We start from the raw sequence: 18,630 nt of genomic DNA, 5'->3' as shown, positions 1-18,630 counted from the left end.
TTTAATGAAAAGTCTTATGATACCACGCTAAACGTTGCGTCCGTCACAATATCGATTTTTACCAACGAACCCAAACTGATCTGTATTTTATTTGGTTCTGAAGTAGGACACTGATGCCCTGCTATGCGGGGCTTTTAACAGTCTACTTGACCCCGGGGGCGGGGAAATTAACGGTGTTCTAACACCGGGCCAATGTTAAATTCCCCGCTATGTCCCGGGGGCCGGGGGACCGGGGATTCAATTGACTGATGCATTAGTAGATCCACGTTAGCCTTTGGTTGCCATTTCCTTAACCTACTTATCAAATAAAGTATGTATATATGCATGAATTGTTTCCCAGTTTACATTCAATCTACAACTAATCAGTGTCATAAAACCCCAACGTTTATGCGGTGAAGCAAAAAAGAGAGGGCTGCACTTCTGTAGTTGTCACTTTATTTGTCCACAAATTTGGGACAGGTTGAAAACTGACTGACCCGGTCCACGGAAAAACCTTCGGACTACTCCATGGGTTACCCTCATGGACTATCCCACGGAAGTTACCCCAAGGACTATCCCATGGGCTACCCCACGGGTTACCCACGGACTATTCCACGGGCTACCCCAAGGAGAATCTAAGGTAAGACTACCAAATGATCACTCCCGCCCAAGGCTTCTAAAAGATAATAATTTCAGTCCATGTTATGTTTCGACGCTGATTCTGTTCAACTTCCGTCACAGCAGATGGAAGTTGTGAAAGAAGCTGAGGGATACTATTTTTCACCACGCAAAAAGAAAAATAAATAAATAAGAAAAGGTAAAATGAAACAACGAAAGTTCCCTGTAGATTGTACTGGTTTGTCGAGGAGGCAAATCCACAGTATGAGTCCCAGCAGTCCCAGCCACTCCAAAAAGTAACTCGGCCCATTCCTCCCTCATAGCAAAGTTCTAAATCCAAGATGGCGGCAGTGCATAGCAGAAGCTACTGACATATTTCTGGGTAAGAATTGTCTTGGTTTCTTTTCCCGGCTTTGGCCTCTTCAAAACAATGAATGATCACTGCGAGAGATCATCGGTTTTGCATGACATCATGCAGTGTATGGTTGATGTAATTGAAAACACTCTAAGACAAGTCTCTAGTGAAAGAAAATCTTGCTAAATCTACGTTTCAATCCAGTCGTTTCAATCGCTGAGGGTGATCATTAGCAAGAGAGGATCATCCTCTCTTGTCATAAGGTAGTCTTTTGTTTTTTGGTGTGTTATCTTTCTGCGTCAATGATGCCAGATGGGTCATTATGACAGAATAATGAAAATGTTTATACCACAAATTAATCGAGGAGATGTGGAATGACTGATCAGACCAATAAGGTCAAGTGACTGCCAAAAAATTTATTTCACACACGGGAAAAACGTGTGGTAATTACAGTTTCCCATTTACTCATTTGTAGACGTTTTTTAAAATCTTATTATGCATCTATCAATGTTAATCCGGTTGGGGGGGGGGGGGGGGAGCATATGTGGGGCATTTGACCTCTAATGCCTTCCCCACACTCGGGAATTTGACTAAGAATCTGGGACCCAGGGTGGGGATGTTTGCTTTTTTTGTGCAGAGGAATGGGACCAAGTCACATAGTCCCATGTGTTTGTCTGTGCGCCGGCCATCTTGGAATTTTACAATAACTGTCCAAATTCCCACACGCCGATTGGCTCATAGCTATTGTCTATAAGAGTACAGACAATAAAAATGACATCAGATGTAACGCGCGCACTTTCCTAACGGAAAATAAAATCAATCCGCTCGTACTTTTTCCATTTTATTGTAAAAATCAAATCAACGGCACTTTTCTATGGTCTATACTCTTACAGACCATGAAATGACGCCATAAAATGTTCAAAACTTGGCAGTGAAACGTTCCACTTGAGTTTTGAACATTTTTTGACATCATTCTATGGTCTATTTAACAATTAGACGGCGAGCTCGAGGTTTCTATCGGCTGATGCCAACTATCAAAGGCGATAGAAATGGAGATCGATCTATGAAGCAAAAAAAATCCTTTTATTTCAAAAATGTTGATATATTTGTGCAATGATGCATGCTAAATCTGTGTAGCCAATCAGATTGCACGTTACGCGATAGTCGGTCACTGAGGTATGCTAAAAGAGAATAGACCATAGAAGAGTGTTGTGATTTGTTAATTGAAGTAGCGCAGCTAAAGCCCTGAAAGACGGCTGTTTGGAGATTGAGATAACGATATCTGATTGAATCATTTAAAATGCTTAAGATTTGTATACCTCAACATGGTGCACTCTTTCCTGTTAGATTGAGAAAAATTAATGATATCTGATTGTATCACTTGAAATGCTAAATTCATATAGCCCAACATGGTGCATTCTTTTTTGTGTTAGACTGAGAAATTGATATCTGATTGTATCACTTGAAATGCTAGATTTGTATAGCTCAACATGGTATACAGCCCGCATTATTTCTGTAAGATTCACTTTAAATGCTACAGATTTGCTGATTATTTCCCTCGGATTACACAAAGTATCAAAGGAATTAATAAGGCTTGGCAATTCATATCAATGATTTGTAAAATACACACAACAACTACTATGAACTTAAGGGATATTACTTCCCCAAGGTGGGGATATTTGATCTGATTTGACCCAATTTTGGGGCCCCACGGTGGGGATTTTGACCAAAAACTCTTCTGAAAAGTCAAATGCCCCACATATGCCTGGGGTCCCCCCCTCGGGCTTAACATTGATAGATGCATTACACTATAGCAACACTACTTACAGTACAATGCTTACGATAAAAACGGAAACTAACACTAACACATTATCATTACAGACTTTTAACATAAGTAAATTAAATGAGTAAAATATATATACATAAAGAAATGAACTAGCTTTGAGAGAAATCAGAAGTGAACTTTTGACTGAGATAAAAAGTGCAACAAAAATTAAGTTACTATGAATTTCATAGGAGGCTTGACGATCGGTAAGGGTTTATTATACTGGAGAGAACTTTGCATTTCAAAGTGTTTGGCTGGATAAAAACAGGCTGAAAAAAAACCAAGCTAATGGCTTAACAGCCCCGGGGGGTACTCCTGAAAAATTTTTGATAGGGGTGTGCCGCGAAGGTTCTCGGACCCTGACCCTATTTAAGGGTAAAGGAAGGGAAAACAGATACCCTTTTTAAGGACCGAACCCAAAAAATGACACCCTGTTCAAGGGACGCAAACAACGGCTAATGTGCATGGATAAACACAAATCTCTATGAAAATCGTTTTTCTGATACTTCAGCGGACACTTTAGTTTTAAAAAGCCACTTCTTTTTCATAAAATGTGGCACTTACAAGCTTCAATTTAACTGATACAATTTAGGTACCTTATCTAAGGACTAATCCAGGAACGCGTTGATAAATGAGGAAAAAACGATACCCTATTTAAGGACTGAGAACCTCAAAAACCATACCCTATCTTGCGGCACATACCTATATAGCCCATATATGGGAATACCCCCCTCCCCCCCCCCCCCCCGGGCTTAACAGCTACATTTGATGGTCTGGAGTGGGTGGGGGATTATTGTTGAAAGAAAATTTGGGATTATATATATTTACAAGGTGGGGGTGAAGGGGCTTTAGTAGAGCTTTTAAAACAATCACTCATTTTGAAAGCGTGTTGCTACACAAAAGCAAAAACTAAATACATAACAGTTAAATAAAGCACCAAAATAAAAATTAATCCCTGTCAATGTTTTAATTAGTCACCTCAGCACTCGTTAATTGGGTCGTCACACTTCTCCCCATGCGTGTCAACTCATGTAGGAGACTTTGTTTTGATGCATTCAACTTCATTATAAAGAAAACAAAGACGAAGATGGCAATTTGAATAAAAAATATTCATAAATACTTACTAGTACTAGTATCAGGGTTAATTAAATTATCATAAAATGTGGTGAACGTTTGCTTTGAATTTCTTCAAGAAGTATTAATGGTTTGAGAAGCCATATCAAACACTCGAAAGAATGTTTCATCCTATCAGAATCCTAGTTCCAAACACCTCGAAGATGGTAAAAAAACTGGACAGTGCCTCGTTTTTTCAACCCGCCTTTTGATGTTTCGAGTTGGCTGAAACAGTTTTCCTCGTGTTTGATGTATTAGTTAAAATATTTGATTGTTTTAAATTACATGAATGATTTTTAACTTACTGGATTTGCAGGAATGAATATGAAGTCATTGACGTAAGTTAGAGATAAACTGTCTCGAGAACATGGAATATCAACCAAGAAACTCTCCAGTGATATCCCTCAAACATCTTGGTACAAAGCTTGGAGACCAAATTTCCCATTATCAGTGCAGTAATGTTAGCAACGATCTAATTACTGCCTGTGTACATGGCAGGGGAGCAGAGATCCGCAAGCTAAGACCCACGATACAGGAAATAAATCACTGCGAGCCAGAACTGTATGGAATGGCACCCTTGCACCTCGCTTGCTTTCTTGGTCACCAGGAAGTGGTTGATGTGATTCTTGAGTCTGGAGCAGATGTGGGTATTCGAGTAGAAAAGACTATAGCTAAGGAAACGCCTCTTCACATTGCAGCTGCGAATGGTAATGGCGATATCGTTAGGGTACTTCTAACGAACGGCGCTGACCCTAATAGCATTGCATCTAACCACTTGAAAACACCCCTGCATGTGGCTGTTTGTGAAGGACATATCGAGGTAGTCAAGGTTTTACTGCTTGGTGGTGCCACGAATAGTGTTCCACGACCTGCTACACTGAGCAGATTTGCATCGTGGTGCAGTCCACTTCACCTTGCTTGTCAGAGAGGACATCTCGAAATTGTTGAAGTCCTTCTTCAACGGGGAGCACACATTGACGTCACGTCTGAGGATCCAAGGAGAGTATCTGCTTTGCATGACGCTGTGAGCAGCCACCAAGTAGAGACTGTAAAGTATTTGATTGACAAGAAGGTGAAAATTAACGTTTTTGACAGCTATGGATTCAGTCCATTACACACTGCTGCCAAACATGGCTTTGCAGATATAATGGATTTGTTGATAAAGAAAGGAGCAGACGTCGATTGCTTCTGCGATGATCCATTGCATACCCCACTTATGTGCTCAATCATTTCAGGGCAATATGATTCAATCAAGACTCTCCTTGAGGCTGGTGCTAAAGCAGACGGAGTACTCAATGACGCAGCACCGCTCTACCAAGCCATACGTTGTGAGCCCACTAATCTCCCTATTGTAAAGCTGCTAATTTCTTTTGATGCGCATGAACATGTCCCTGATGAACTGGGCTACTACCCTCTACACTGCGCTGCATACTACGGACAGTATGAGATAGCTGACTTCTTTCTAAAGCGTGGCCACGATCCGACACTGTTGTCTGAATGCCCAGATGACATTGGCCAGCGCGAGACAACCCTTCACTGTGCAGTCTATGGTAATAATCCAGAGGTCATAGAGCTCCTCATCAAGGCAGGTGTTTCTGTGAACTCTTTAGATCAACCTGGCAAACAGACACCCTTATACGGTGCTGCATTAAACCAGAAGGTCAATATGGTGAAACATTTGATCGAGCATGGTGCAGAAGTGAATGTTCAGGATGCTTCCAATGTGACACCACTTCATCATGCAATTACCAGCCAAAATAACGAAATCATCAGAATGTTGATTGAAAAGGGCGCCTCTCTTGAGGCAAAAACTCTTGGCAATGATTTGACACCCTTGCACATGGCAGTAATTGATGGAACAGAAGATTCCGTCAAGGTGTTGATCGATTCTGGTGCATGTGTAGATGCGGCATCAGCGCATGGAGAAACGCCATTGCATTTTGCTGCAGAACTTAACTGTTTGCAGAAAGTTGAAATCTTGTTGCAAAATGATGCTGATGTCAACTCCAGTGACTGTAATGGAACTACGCCTTTACATCTTGCATCGGGAAACGGACATGATGCCATAGTCCAGATGTTATGCTCACAGGAAAACATCACTGTCGATTTTAAGGATTGTAGCGGTATCACACCCACGCATCTGGCTGCGTTCAATGGTCACACGAAAGTTGTCCGGATTCTTCTTGAATCAGGAGCTGATCGTAGGATACCATGCAATGGAGAATCAGTTTCCAGCATCTGCTCTCGTAGAGGTTTCGAAGACGTGTCAGAGCTCCTGGTAGACTTTGAGGTGCCTTCTACGGTCACTAGAGAAGTTCCTGAAGAAAATAAAAAGGCTCATTCGTTAGCTCTTCCGAGGAATTTAGAGTCCGTGTTAGAAACAGATGGAATTGGCAAGGCTCTAAAATCAAGTGAGGCACAACACATTGCCCGTGTTGTCACGGATTTCATAAAAGAATTGATGAAAGCTGTGGGAGAATTTGACCCACGTTTCAAAAGCGAAGTAACATTGTCAGGCAGTACTGCGGAAGCCTGTAAAGTGGGGGAGCCTGACGAATTCGATTTTATGTTCTATTTGCCAAGTTTAGCCGAACACTTTGAGCCTTCATATTCGTCAGATGACCCACCAGGCTACCGTAAAATCGAATTAAAAGAAGGCAAAAGCAGTGAAGGCGTCCAAGATTTATTAAAGGATAAAAAATATCTGTTTCCACAAAGAATTAAAGCGTGCCTTTTTAGTCACATTGAAGATATACTTATGCTCAAGAAAATTGAGGTTCCACAACAGATTCGCTTTTACCTCCAACACTTCTCGGAAGGGATTGAAAAACACAGGATGGTCGGTGACATCAGACCTGGGTTTATTTTACACTTTGAGTGGAGACAGGGTTTGTACACAGGTTTGAAAATCACCGCCGATGTTATTCCTACGCTGCCTTTTGATCATTCTAAAGAGGTTTCCCTGGACTATACGACCCAATCTCGACACCTGCTGTCAGAAATTGACGGTTCCAGCAACTTTACGGAAACTGCCGCCACATCATATTTCATTCCAGCTACTATTGACCGCAATGCCACAGGGTCTTTTGAAAATGTCGTTTGGCGTATCTCAACCTCCAAACTAGAGACCAAAATCCTTCAACAAGTACCAGACTGCAAGAGGAATACGTACATCTTGGGAAAGGTACTCCTACAGCAGACTGGCAAAGTGCCAGACACGGATGGACTTGGATCATGTGAATACTACATACACACATACCTCCTGAAAACTGCATTTCTTTACGAGTTGGCAAGAGTACAAGACGATGAGTCGTGGGCGGGTTACAACACAATCATCAGGTTGTTGCAAATGTTTGGTTTCTTACAAGAGAATATTCAATCCGGCTGCATGCCTTCCTTTTTCATCAAAGAATACAACCTGCTTTTCGGTGAAAACAGCATCACCGAGAGAGAAGCTCGTATTTCGATTGTTGATGCAATAATGTCGTTTCTTTCCAGTGAAAATGATCTTCAATGGGAACAAAGCGATCCACGTGGTCTGGAGAGGATGCTGCAAAGTCGAAGACCAAAATCGATCTCCGCTGAAGAAGTTAGAAAGTTACATCAGCAAGACGAACGGTGAAATGATGAGCTTTGTAAAATTACTTTTAATTAAGTAACGGTCGTGTAGACTCACAAATGACTTTCCATTTTTTCTTGACTTTTTTTGGACAATAACTTATTATTATGTATCTTTTCCTCGTTAACAAGGATGGCTAATAAGCAGCATTAACTGACCTGTATATGAAATGGCTAATTGAATTTTGGGATGCTCGGTTATCATTTTGCGAGAGGAAACTTCCTTTTAGTAATTTTTTGATTACCAGTGTGACAAATAACCTCCACTTCATGTGCATTTTGTAACAGTAAGTTTGAAAAATGTATGCAGAGGGTTAATGTGGTTAGTTTCTTAAGGAAATGTGGTGCTGCGTCCGCCGATAGGAAGTGGAAACGAATGTATGGTTTTATCAACAGAGTTGGTAAAGTAATTTGGCCGCCGTAAAGAGATTTGAGTGCTGACGTTTCGAGCGTTAGCTCTTCGTCAGAGCAACCCGCCCTGGTCAGAGCGAAGGGCTAACGCTATAGCATGAGAGCAAGCTCTCTCCCTCGAGACCTTGCTCGCAGGCTACTAAGGCCTGTTCCAAACGTCGCGCTACTTCCGTGCCGAACTAAATTCAAGAATTTAATTCGACTTAAACACGGCAGTAGCACGACGTTTGAAACCATTTAGTTCGGCACGACTATTTAGCACGGCAGTAGCACGGCAGGCCCTGTCGTGCCGCACGGCAGTAGCGCGACTTGGTTTCAAGCGGCGTGCTGTTGCTGTGCCGAACTAAATTCATAAATTATTTTAATGTATTTTGGGTTAATTTTGTCGTTTTCCATATTTTATATATTTTCGAATTTGGTGCGACTGAATTAAAATTCGATGTTTGAAACCACTGCCGGGTCAAATTGATTTAAGTTCGACACGGCAGTAGCACGACGTTTGGACTAGGCCTAAGGCTAGAAACGTTAGCACTCGAATCTCAGCTTGGCGGTTGCCAAATTACCTTATCAACTCTGTTGATAAAGCCAAGCATATATGCAGAGGTTTTGTTGCAGACTCGTACCCAGTCGCTATTTACGTGTTTTGTGGGGTGAGAAGATTGGATACGAGGATGGATTGAGACACGCGGGGTGTCTCATCCCATGACACCCCGCGCGCCTAAATCCATCCTCGTATCCAATCTTCTCAATCCGCAAAACACGTAAATAGCGACTGGGGACGAGTCTGGTTTTGTTGGGCCATTGTTGAGAAACAGAAGACATTGTTCATTATAATCCCTCCCCCCCCCCGGATATAAGCCCCCCTCTAGCTTTCCTTGTTTTTAATGATATAAAATGCAATCACTTTCGCAATTTAACTCAGTACTATTTCAAGTAGAAAATTGGAAAAATTATTGCGGAACAATAAGTTTGTTACTCCCTTTTTATCATCTATTCTTCATATAACTACCGTATAACTTTATTGTAAAATACCATTAAAGTAAATCTTTAATGCTTTACTGTAGTACAGTGTATTACTGTACAACACCTTTTGATTTCGTTCCAAAAATTGAAATGAATTAAATTCCAGCAAGCGAAAAACGTATTTCGTTCAATACTGCTATAGCTCGTTTCGAAACGTTTTTTTTTTTTTTTTTTTCGGTTTATAATATAAGCCCCCTTGGATACAAGCCCCTCCGATCCGTTTATAAGCCATCTAAAACTTCTTACGAAGTTGTATAAGCCCAGGGCTTATATGACACTTCGCAAGCTCAATTCAGTTCTGTTGATGCTCCAGATATATGAGAATGGAATGTAGCCTTCGTAGTCGAGGGAAACCAAGGGCAATTGCGAAAGTTGGGGGAACAATAGACTGCAAGCAGTCCCTTTCTGGTTAGTCGAGATGGTGTGTTCATAGCGCAGCGAGACTGGAGCGAGGAGAAATAAACGAGAAGAGCCTCTTTCCAAGCCCCCTTCCGCTCGTTCGCTCTAGTTTTTTTTTCTTTTTTTTTTTGCGCTCGGCTATTTCGCACGACCTCTCGACTATCCAGAAAGGGACTGCTTGCAGTGTAGCTCTAGGGGAACAAGCAGTGAACCCAGGAGAGGGATCGAGAAAAGGCGTTTTCGTTTTTTTGATCTCAACGATACACCGCCTTCATTGCTTCTCAGTTTTCTACCGAACACCGTCCAAAAAAAACATTAATTATCGTATATTGCATTAGCTGTTCGAGGAAGCCTTATTGTTAAGATCTATAGCTTCTTTAGGCTTCCTAGCCACTCTCACTTTATATTACTACTAACCATCCTTCCTACACTGTGGAAGAACTCCTCAACTAGGATCATTCAACTGAAAAGCTATTGAGCAGCACTTTCCTGTGGGTTTTTGTTTTTGTTGTTGTTGTTGTTTTTTTTTTTCGTCCGTTTTTATGCTGATATATTATTATTATTATGGCAAGTGTGTTAACATCTGAATGCCAGATATCAGTAAAATAAAAATCACGCAAGGCAGGAACCCGTGACTAGCCCTGCATCTAAATTTACAATAAAATCATGTAATAAACAAAGAAAATCAATTAAAAAGATAATCATTACCATTATCGTTATCATTATCATTATCATTACTTTTTTTCCCTATTTGGCAAATTTCGGGCTTGGTAGTCCTGTGGCTATTGAGCCCACACCAAGATCAACCAGCGGATTTACTAATTGTTTCATGTATGACAAGCACGTTGCTCTAGGTGTTCGAGTTTTGGTCAGTTTTTCGATCCCTTCGTTTGGTTTGATTTGCTTCTGGAGTCATCTCTTCGGTGAGTTTCATATAAATGATTGTTATTTTTGTCGTATCACAACCTATCCCCAGCTTATCTTAATTAACACACCGCTGCCATCCACATAAAGCCCCGATCCCTGAACGCTAGTAGCGATGATTGAAGAAGGCTCCTCTTCAATTTGAAAAGATGTTATTCTGCTTACATGTGACTGTGTTAGAAAAGGGTTCAGTACATTCCCGGATGAATATTGGAAGTCACATAACGCAGACCGAACCGCCATCTTGTTGACGTCACATGGTCACTCTGTCAGAATACCGGTGAAACCCAATCACGTGCAGACATAATAATTCCTCTGTTTCTTTCAGTTGTTGATTGTGCTTTTACAACATTTGGTAAGATTTCCGGAAACCATTTCTGCACAGCATTATCCCTTTAATCCCTAAGAGTGCCAATTGGCACATAATGCCATGACTCTTTCAATAGTTGACAGATTTCTATGAATTTTTGACACCAAGATGGTCTTGTGAAGATCTACTCATTAAAAGGATAAAAACTAAACCCTGTCCCATATGTGATATGGTTGACCATCCCCATAACTTTTCAACTTTTTCCCCCTAGAAGTTGTGTGTCTTAATACATCTCTCACATTAATGAAGATGTTGAGAACTGTAAAATAAGCTATAGTTTAGGGGTATTGGTGGTTTTCACCTCACACATCGTCACGCAAGTAAAAAAATTAAATCCTCAACCATTCAATAGATAAAGTCAAGAAATTCATATTTTGGAGAAGAGTGATACGTAAACAATGTGTGAAAGCCACGGGGCTGTGCGATATCTCATAATCGAGTTATTCGAGAAAATGTACCACGGAAAATTACAGAGTTTAGTATGGGACGCCATGTTGGTGGACACCAACATAGCCACCAACATGGCGGCCGGAAACCAGCAAAAACATCTGGAGTTCACTTTGGCTATTTCAAAGCCTTTCTTCTCCCTGCTGAACTTTCACACATTGACATAGACGTTTCTATTACATGTTAGCTGATCAGACCTAAAGAAACCCGAGGCAAATCAATGTTTTCATGTACATGACATGTTTAGAGCAGCTGAATCCTTCTGTCACGCAGTACGCAAAAATCTAAAATTCAAACTGCTCTATTTTCAAAACGAAGAATGCTATCCTGCTGAAAACAAGCAAGCCGATTGAAATTTATATTTTCATTTATGTGATGAAGATAAAAACCCAAAATTGCGTTTTGTTATGAATTTCAGTTTTTTATGACGTCATGTGAAAACCAAGAATACCTAATATACACAAGGATTGGGACGTTTTTTAAGTTTTAAATTTTTACATTTTGAGGCCATTTATCTCAAAGCCATAACTTTTCTTATTCATAATTATATCAGTTATTAAATACACTCATGAGTAGCTTTAAAATGGTATATCATACACAGTGTCTGATCTAGGATTTCCATCGAGGGGGACAATGTGTCCCAGTCAACAATTTTCAGGGGGACATTTCAGTTTTTTAAGGGACACTAAATTTGTATTCTATTTTATATGAAAAACAAATCTAGAGAAGAGAACAACAAGAGAAGAGCAAGTTTATTCATTTACAAATGTATTTTCCTCGCTTCAACACATCTTTTTTTCAATTTTCATTTTAGAAATGGAATACAAAGTAATATAACAAACAATAATTTGTGTGTTGTCTGTTCTTCTACAGCATTCCTCCACTCTTTGAACATTAAAAGAAAGTTTAAAGTTTTTGTTTAAAAGACGGGGAACAAGTGCTGCATCAGTATCTGTGGATTTCCAGTAATATACCCAGCCTTGAACACTGAACAGAAACCAGATGAAACAGAATTTTTGTAATTCTTTTCCAGACAAGAACAGCCAAAAGTTATGTTGGTTTTTAATTTGGACAATAAGTCAAAGCAAAGCTTAACAGTTTTAAATTGCTTTATGGCTTCAAAAGGTTCAGATTGGATGGGCTGCTACCCTTGCAGTGACAAGTTTAAAGCTCATTTCTTGAAAATCCTCCTTTCCTTTTTTCTTTTCCATAAGAGGACAGCTCTGTATTGTATGAGGCATTTTTCGTTACATTAAGATTTTCAATGTCTTTGCATCTGGCTTGCAGTTTTAAAAGATTCATCAAAGAGTTATATTTCTCAGTAGCAATATATTCCTTAGCAAGCCAGTAAACAGTTCTCATTCCACTCCTGGGATGAAACAGAATTCATTACAGCTTCTTGACAAGATTCCGCCATTTCAATCTCTCGAAGAGCATTTCGGTGGTCTTGACTTTCAATATGGCGAACTAGTGTTGAAGTCCTATAGTTTATGCAGCCACTGGTGAAAGGATTGGATTTACCTGATTGTTGGGAACACGAACAAAACATACCCTTCGGTAGATCTTACTTCAACATTTTTAGTATATACCGCACAAGTGAATAGTGCCTTTCACGCGCGCTGATTGGCTAGCTTGGAGGTGATTAGCCAAGTACTATTCACCTCCGAGCAACCGAAGACAAACAAGATGGCTTCCCGTTTCGCCACGGTCAATAGGAATTTATTTAGCTAAACAAGGCAGCTGTTACAAAAAATACGAAAATGGCAACAAAGTTTAGTTTGACGGTATTAAATGGTAAGTTATTTAATCTTTCCAACCTCATATTCTAAGGCGAAAAATGAAACTACAACGCCTTGTTTACGAAAACTGCCAAGCACTATAATTACAATGTAGACAATGAAACATCTAATGTTTTGGAGCATGGTTTGAAAATCAAGACGAATTTCACACAACAATTAAAGAAATGACACCTTAGCAACTAAACAAGTGTCTCAAAAAGTTTTAATTGTTCGCAAGAAGCAAGAAAGCAAGACGGAACTTTCTACAACAAGAAATTGCTTACCGCACGGCGCGCAAGATTTTAAAATTTCCCACCATTTGTCGGTATACTGTCAAAAATAAAGGAATTTTGGCCCGCTAGTTACTCAGCTTGTGTGGTATATACTAAAAACAATTATTCACCTAAGTGTCGGTGAAATTGGTAGATATTTACCTCACCGCTTTGCGGCTCGGTAAATATCCACCACTATTCACCTCCACTTCAGTGAATAATTGTTAAATATTTTTCAATCCAGGTATCTTGAAAGTTTCGCTTTGCAACATTAGCTTTTGGTTCACTCGCCTGAACTTTTCCAGGCTCAGCTTTATCGGTTTCTTCGTTTTCAACATATATTTGTTTTCTGGTTGACCTTGGCCAAAAAATGCTGAAATCTTTCTTTGTTTTGACATGACCTCGTTCAGCTCGATCAGTCACCACCTCACAAGCACATGGGTTTCAATGAATTAAATCCCCTATAGCGATTATTTATACTAGTTTCCAGGGACCTGGAGTATGACGGTCATTTTGTTTGTGTCAAACTCAAATAGGGTTCTCCGCATTTGTGATCTCGTTTGTTTATTTTCCCCAAATTTTAAACGGGATATTGCTTTCAAAAGCTTTTTGAACAAGGACAAATTCCTTGCATCCACAAAATTTGAAGTGCGCCAAAATGACCCAGACAACGAATTTGAAGGGGACATTTTTGCTCAAACTGCGCCAATCCCGCTATGGGGCGCTCTAGATCAGACACTGATACATAGACATTGAGTTTGTAGTCTTGGATCTGGAGAAATGTCTTTTTGCCTTAGGGGTTAAAGGGTTATACATGCACCACTGTCATACTAACCCTCTTCCAAAAATGGCAAGCAGGAATATAGTTTGAGTCGCAAAATGTATACATGTACATAATTAATGTGTGGGGCTGTACAGAAGTCTTGCCAATTCCTGTAGAACCCCGTCATTTAGTTATGTATACCATGTTGCTTTGTATTTTACTGCTTTTTGGAATAATAATTATTCCAACAATTATTGTTGCTTAATTATCTCTAAAAAAATGCGTGGTTACCCTCAATTTTCTTTTTGGATTCCAATAGCCGTTGCTAAGATCTTCTTTTCCCGCATAGTCTTAAACTGCACAAGAATACCTCTGTATTAGTAGACTTACAAGACTTATGCCTGTACAAAGCACAAAACCGATCCTGTTACAGTCGCCAGTGTGCGTAAGTTTTCTGACATTTGAAATTTGTCTCCAAATTGGTGACCAAAACTCTTCACTTTGTGTACTTTTGTCTCTTGTGAAATTTGAATCAAGGTGGAAAGTGTATCAGTGTAGTGATGAGGTTTGTGAAAAGTTATCTTATGAAATCTCAAGAAACTCTACAAAGCAGAAACGTCATTAGCTGCTATCTTGAATTTTCCATAAGGTACATAAATTTGTATATTGTATTTTTAAGTGTTTCTTCCCTGCTTACAAAGACAGTGAATATTGCATGCTTAGATGTATAATTTTCCACCTTGTTTTCCTGCAATTTCTTCTGTTTGTTTCCAATGTAGCTAGGAATTATTGAAAATTTATTTAAAATCTAAAATATTATGATTTTGAATAAGCATACGGCTGGGAAGAGAGAAAGTTGTGTTGGGATTCAAGTACAACTTGCAACTTGCAGCTTGCTTTTCTGTGGCTACATCAGTCTGCCGAAAGACAAAATGGCATGGTTTATGTTAATTTCATCATTTATGCGTTTGATATTTGCCTAAAAGACAAATTTATTGTAACAGCTTCCTTACAACAAGTTAGTGTCATTTTTTCAGTCTCAAACTTGACACATAATATTTCTGACTTGGAATGTCATGGCATTAAATGCATGAACTGACAGACTGTCAAATTCTGTAAGTAAATTTGTGGGTGCTAATTACAAACACACACCACAAGTTTGAGTCTCAGAAAGGCTGGATTACATGATTAACTAGACATTACCTTGAATGGTAATCAAGAGGTATATTTTTGAAAGTGGTCTTTGAAATAGTTCAAGTCTCCTGACTTGCATATTTCAGCTTTGTAGCAGCTTTTTCTGCAGAGTTTTTACACTTCTTTAAGGACGGTGCCTACTATTGTTACTGCGCATACGTTCTGCGCATCTCAAGATACTCGGGTTTCCTATGGGTGGTGCCCTCTAACACAGGGATAATTTTGCGCGGTTTAAAAGTATATGGAGAAAGCAGAACTTAGCAAGTGCTTTTGATATCTCGAAGAAAAATTAGGGGTAACCATGCATTTTTCAGAGATAATTAAGCTTCAATTTAGGAAAAAAATCCCATACATTGCTTTATATTTTGGCGCTTTTTAGAGATATTACTGCTTAATTATCTCGGAAGAATGCATGGTTACCCCCAATTTTCTTTTTAGATTCCAAGAGGCCTTGCTAAGATCTGTTTTTCCCGCATAGTCATAAGCCGCACAAAAGTACTTCGGTATTAGTAGGCACCATCCTTAAGGTGACTCCATACAGTTATTTGGTGTGCAGCGACTGGGTACTAAAATGGCACGAGCGCACACCGTGAATTTTCATTATGTTTGCGCACAAAACAAGGCCAGTTTTAGCCTGAAAAAAAGGCTATTTAAACTAATTTTCTGCGTTGAATTTTTCTGAAAATTGGCTCAATGTTAGGATTTAACTCTGGTATTTGTACTCCAAAAAATCTTAGGGAGAATTATACATGGACAACTGCAAAGGCAAAAACCAAAATTGCAGAAATTAGCCACACATACATGTATGTACAGAATTTGTTTTGACTTTACAAGGAGATACTTTGGAGATACTCTCTTCTTTACACAAAAAATAGCAGACAAACCCATTTTGAAACTATCTAGGCTGGAGTGAAGGAATCAACAGATGTTTCATCTGCTGGTTGCCATGGAAACTGGGTTTACCAATTGAAACTGTTTTTTAGCAAAGCATAAGGACTTGGGTACTCCAAGCTATGTTTGAACCCAGATATTTTAAACGGGCTGAACATCAAGAAAGCTACATATCACTAGCAGCGAAAACTGAAGAAATGGTATAAAGCCACCTTAGGTAATTTCAAGGAATTTTGCAAAGTAGATGGAATTAATTACAGAAGCATGTTTTGTTTTGTGGTCATTGACTAAAGCTTGCTAACAGGGTATCTGATTGGAAAAGTTATACTGGACTGGACAGGAATGGACCTCTCATAATTTTTTGTTTCTTTGATTGTTTTCGCAAATTGCAGTGAAGGTGCAGCCCTTATTTGGACTGGAAATTTTGTACTAGGCTTGTCTGACAGTTATACTGTGCTTAAGGCATAAGATATTTGAGGTCAAATACTATCAATCTGACAGTTTCTGTCCCTCAGTAGACAAAATGAAAATTTTGACATGGTATCATCTACAGTAGTTGAACTAGTAAATGGAGATACTGAGACTATCTGTTAGAATTCGATGATACAATTTACCAACAAAAATTAAATTTCATGACATGGAGTTTGAATAACAGGGAAACATGTCAAAGTTGAAATAGGGTATGATTAACAGTATTTTAACAAAAGTTGCTTCTTGAGTATGTGTATCTGCAGTAAGCTTAGTTTAGTTTGAGTGCTGACTGAATACAGCCTTGTATTCAATCGTGATGTGGTTTAGATTTTAATTTCAAAGGTTTTCTACAATATTTACAATATTTTTCACAAGCCGTTTGAATGGTTTGGTTACCCCTTCGAACGTTCAGTGGAACCCGTTTCAAACGGCTTGGTGACCCGTTTGTGACCCGTTCAGTAGCCATTCGTTTTACCTGTTTAACGGAAAGCCGTTAGTGTACGTTTTCCCGTGAAAGGTCACAGTTATCACTTATGATCTATCAGAGGGTCTTGAAAGGCCAGTTGCCCATTGACCAGCTGTTATCATGAGCCCTGTTTACTCTTTCATTTATCCATTCATTCATTTACTTGCGCACTCATTTGTTAGTGTCCTTTATAAACAGTACTAAAGGAAACAGTAAGATTTATATGTGGCTAAATGAGATTTAGGCAAGGTTAAAATTGAGACAATGCCGGTCAGCAGTCACCTCTCTGCATGGCTCAGGAGCAACCTTTAAGCTCTCTGCTGGGGGCACCTCATGGTTTGCTTTGCATTCGCTGTCTTGCTGGCCTGTGAGTAAGGTCGTTTAGCCTGCTTCATTTTCAAGCTTTTTTTCCTCTCTGCCCTCCCTTTGGTACATGTAAATATCAGGTTTGGTGAGTATTCCACTAATTGGGTTCAGTGTGACAGTGCCGTTGGTGGTGGCCGCTTGCAGGGTTGCCATGGATACCTCCTTCCACGTGCCTGATTGCTGCCTGGATCCACCAACCTTTTAGGCACCAACTTCCAAGCTCATCTATTGTTGATGAGTTTAATAGGTAGTTAGTATTTGCCAAGGTACCAAGTACATTAGATGATGGCGTGATCCTCTTAACAAAATTTATACGAACTAAGAGGAAATGACGCTTTAAAACATCCAAAGGCCTTGGGAACACTTCAACTAAAGCTCTAAAATCATGGAGGTTTATGGCGCCAAAACTCTGCAATTCAATACCCAACTCATACAGAACTATTCCATCTTTTAAGGTTAAAAAAATAGCATTAGTAAATTGGGCTTGTCTGGTTTAGTATGATCAACAAGCTTATACCCGTCCATCATTTGGTACAAACAATATAGCTTTTATCTCATCTTGGTAATTTACTCATTGTGATTTTTTATTCCTATTTGAATAGATTTTACACTTTATTATTTTAGTTACTTGTATATAGCCACAATGTTCAGTTATTTTTAATTTTATTTTCGTGTATAATACCTGAAAACTAGCTGGTGAGCTGTCTCACTAAAGCTAAGTATATCTACACAATAAACTTGACTTGACTTGAATATACATAAACAAAAGTAGTGTGAGTACAAGACTGTACCACCACCAAAGATTAATTCTTTTCAGTTTGACCGGACTCATACTGTTTTTCTTTTTTCCCCTTTTTTCTTTGGCCTTGTGCTAGGCCTGTCTCAAAAAATATTCTCAGACCATTGCCTCATGATGTGCATGGAATAAAACCTCATGATGTGCGTGAAATAAAAGGACTTTCTGTGGAAATTATTCTTTTTCTTAGTCTTTTTGGCATCCCAAATAGGCCATTTCTAAGTTGCTTTGAACCTCATTTTGAAAAGAAGGCTAAGTGCAAAGTTTTTCATGTGAAAATTAGTTTTGCTTGCAAATGAATGACACTTATTTTGATAATATATAATTCATCAAGCCAAAACAAAGCAAATCACTACCGTGAAGGAGGATTAGAAATGTGATCTTAAGAGCAATTCTCCAGGAAAGTGAAGCAAAGTTGGAAATGAAAAATTTTAACCCCTCTTCAATTTTTGTGTCTAGGTAGGTTACCTTAGGGGATAGACAAAAACAACCTTATTTGGATCGGCAGATGTATCGTTGCCATGGTAACCGCACTATATGACGTCGGCCTT

General features: G+C 39.3%; 2 protein-coding genes across 2 annotated transcripts in view; both read left to right on the top strand.

Annotated features, from left to right (window-relative positions):
• The first annotated feature begins 873 nt into the window (after positions 1–873).
• Positions 874–8,975, top strand: LOC146484647 (uncharacterized). Its single transcript, XM_085104735.1, has 2 exons — positions 874–979; positions 4,207–8,975. The coding sequence occupies exon 2, from the start codon at positions 4,258–4,260 to the stop codon at positions 7,510–7,512; it is 3,255 nt and encodes a 1,084-aa protein (XP_084960861.1). The 5' UTR covers positions 874–979; positions 4,207–4,257; the 3' UTR covers positions 7,513–8,975.
• Positions 8,976–14,421: 5,446 nt separating this feature from the next.
• Positions 14,422–18,630, top strand: part of LOC146484646 (uncharacterized) — an 11,310-nt gene continuing 7,101 nt past the window's right edge. Inside the window, exon 1 of the mRNA XM_085104740.1 lies at positions 14,422–14,460. Within this exon, the coding sequence (XP_084960866.1) occupies positions 14,456–14,460 (5 nt within the window). The 5' untranslated portion in view covers positions 14,422–14,455. The remainder of the gene's footprint in view (positions 14,461–18,630) is intronic.

The sequence above is a fragment of the Pavona decussata genome, unplaced genomic scaffold (genome assembly GCF_977016875.1).
Source record: "Pavona decussata unplaced genomic scaffold, jaPavDecu1.1 SCAFFOLD_32, whole genome shotgun sequence".
In the NCBI taxonomy this organism is placed as follows: Eukaryota; Metazoa; Cnidaria; class Anthozoa; order Scleractinia; family Agariciidae; genus Pavona; species Pavona decussata.
The sequence above is the reverse complement of the archived record's forward strand: the minus strand, read 5'-3'. Positions and strand labels throughout refer to the sequence as shown.

Coding starts and splice junctions, on each gene's coding strand:
- LOC146484647 (XM_085104735.1), top strand. CDS start 4,258: ATGGAATATCAACCAAGAAACTCTCCAGTGATATCCCTCAAACATCTT.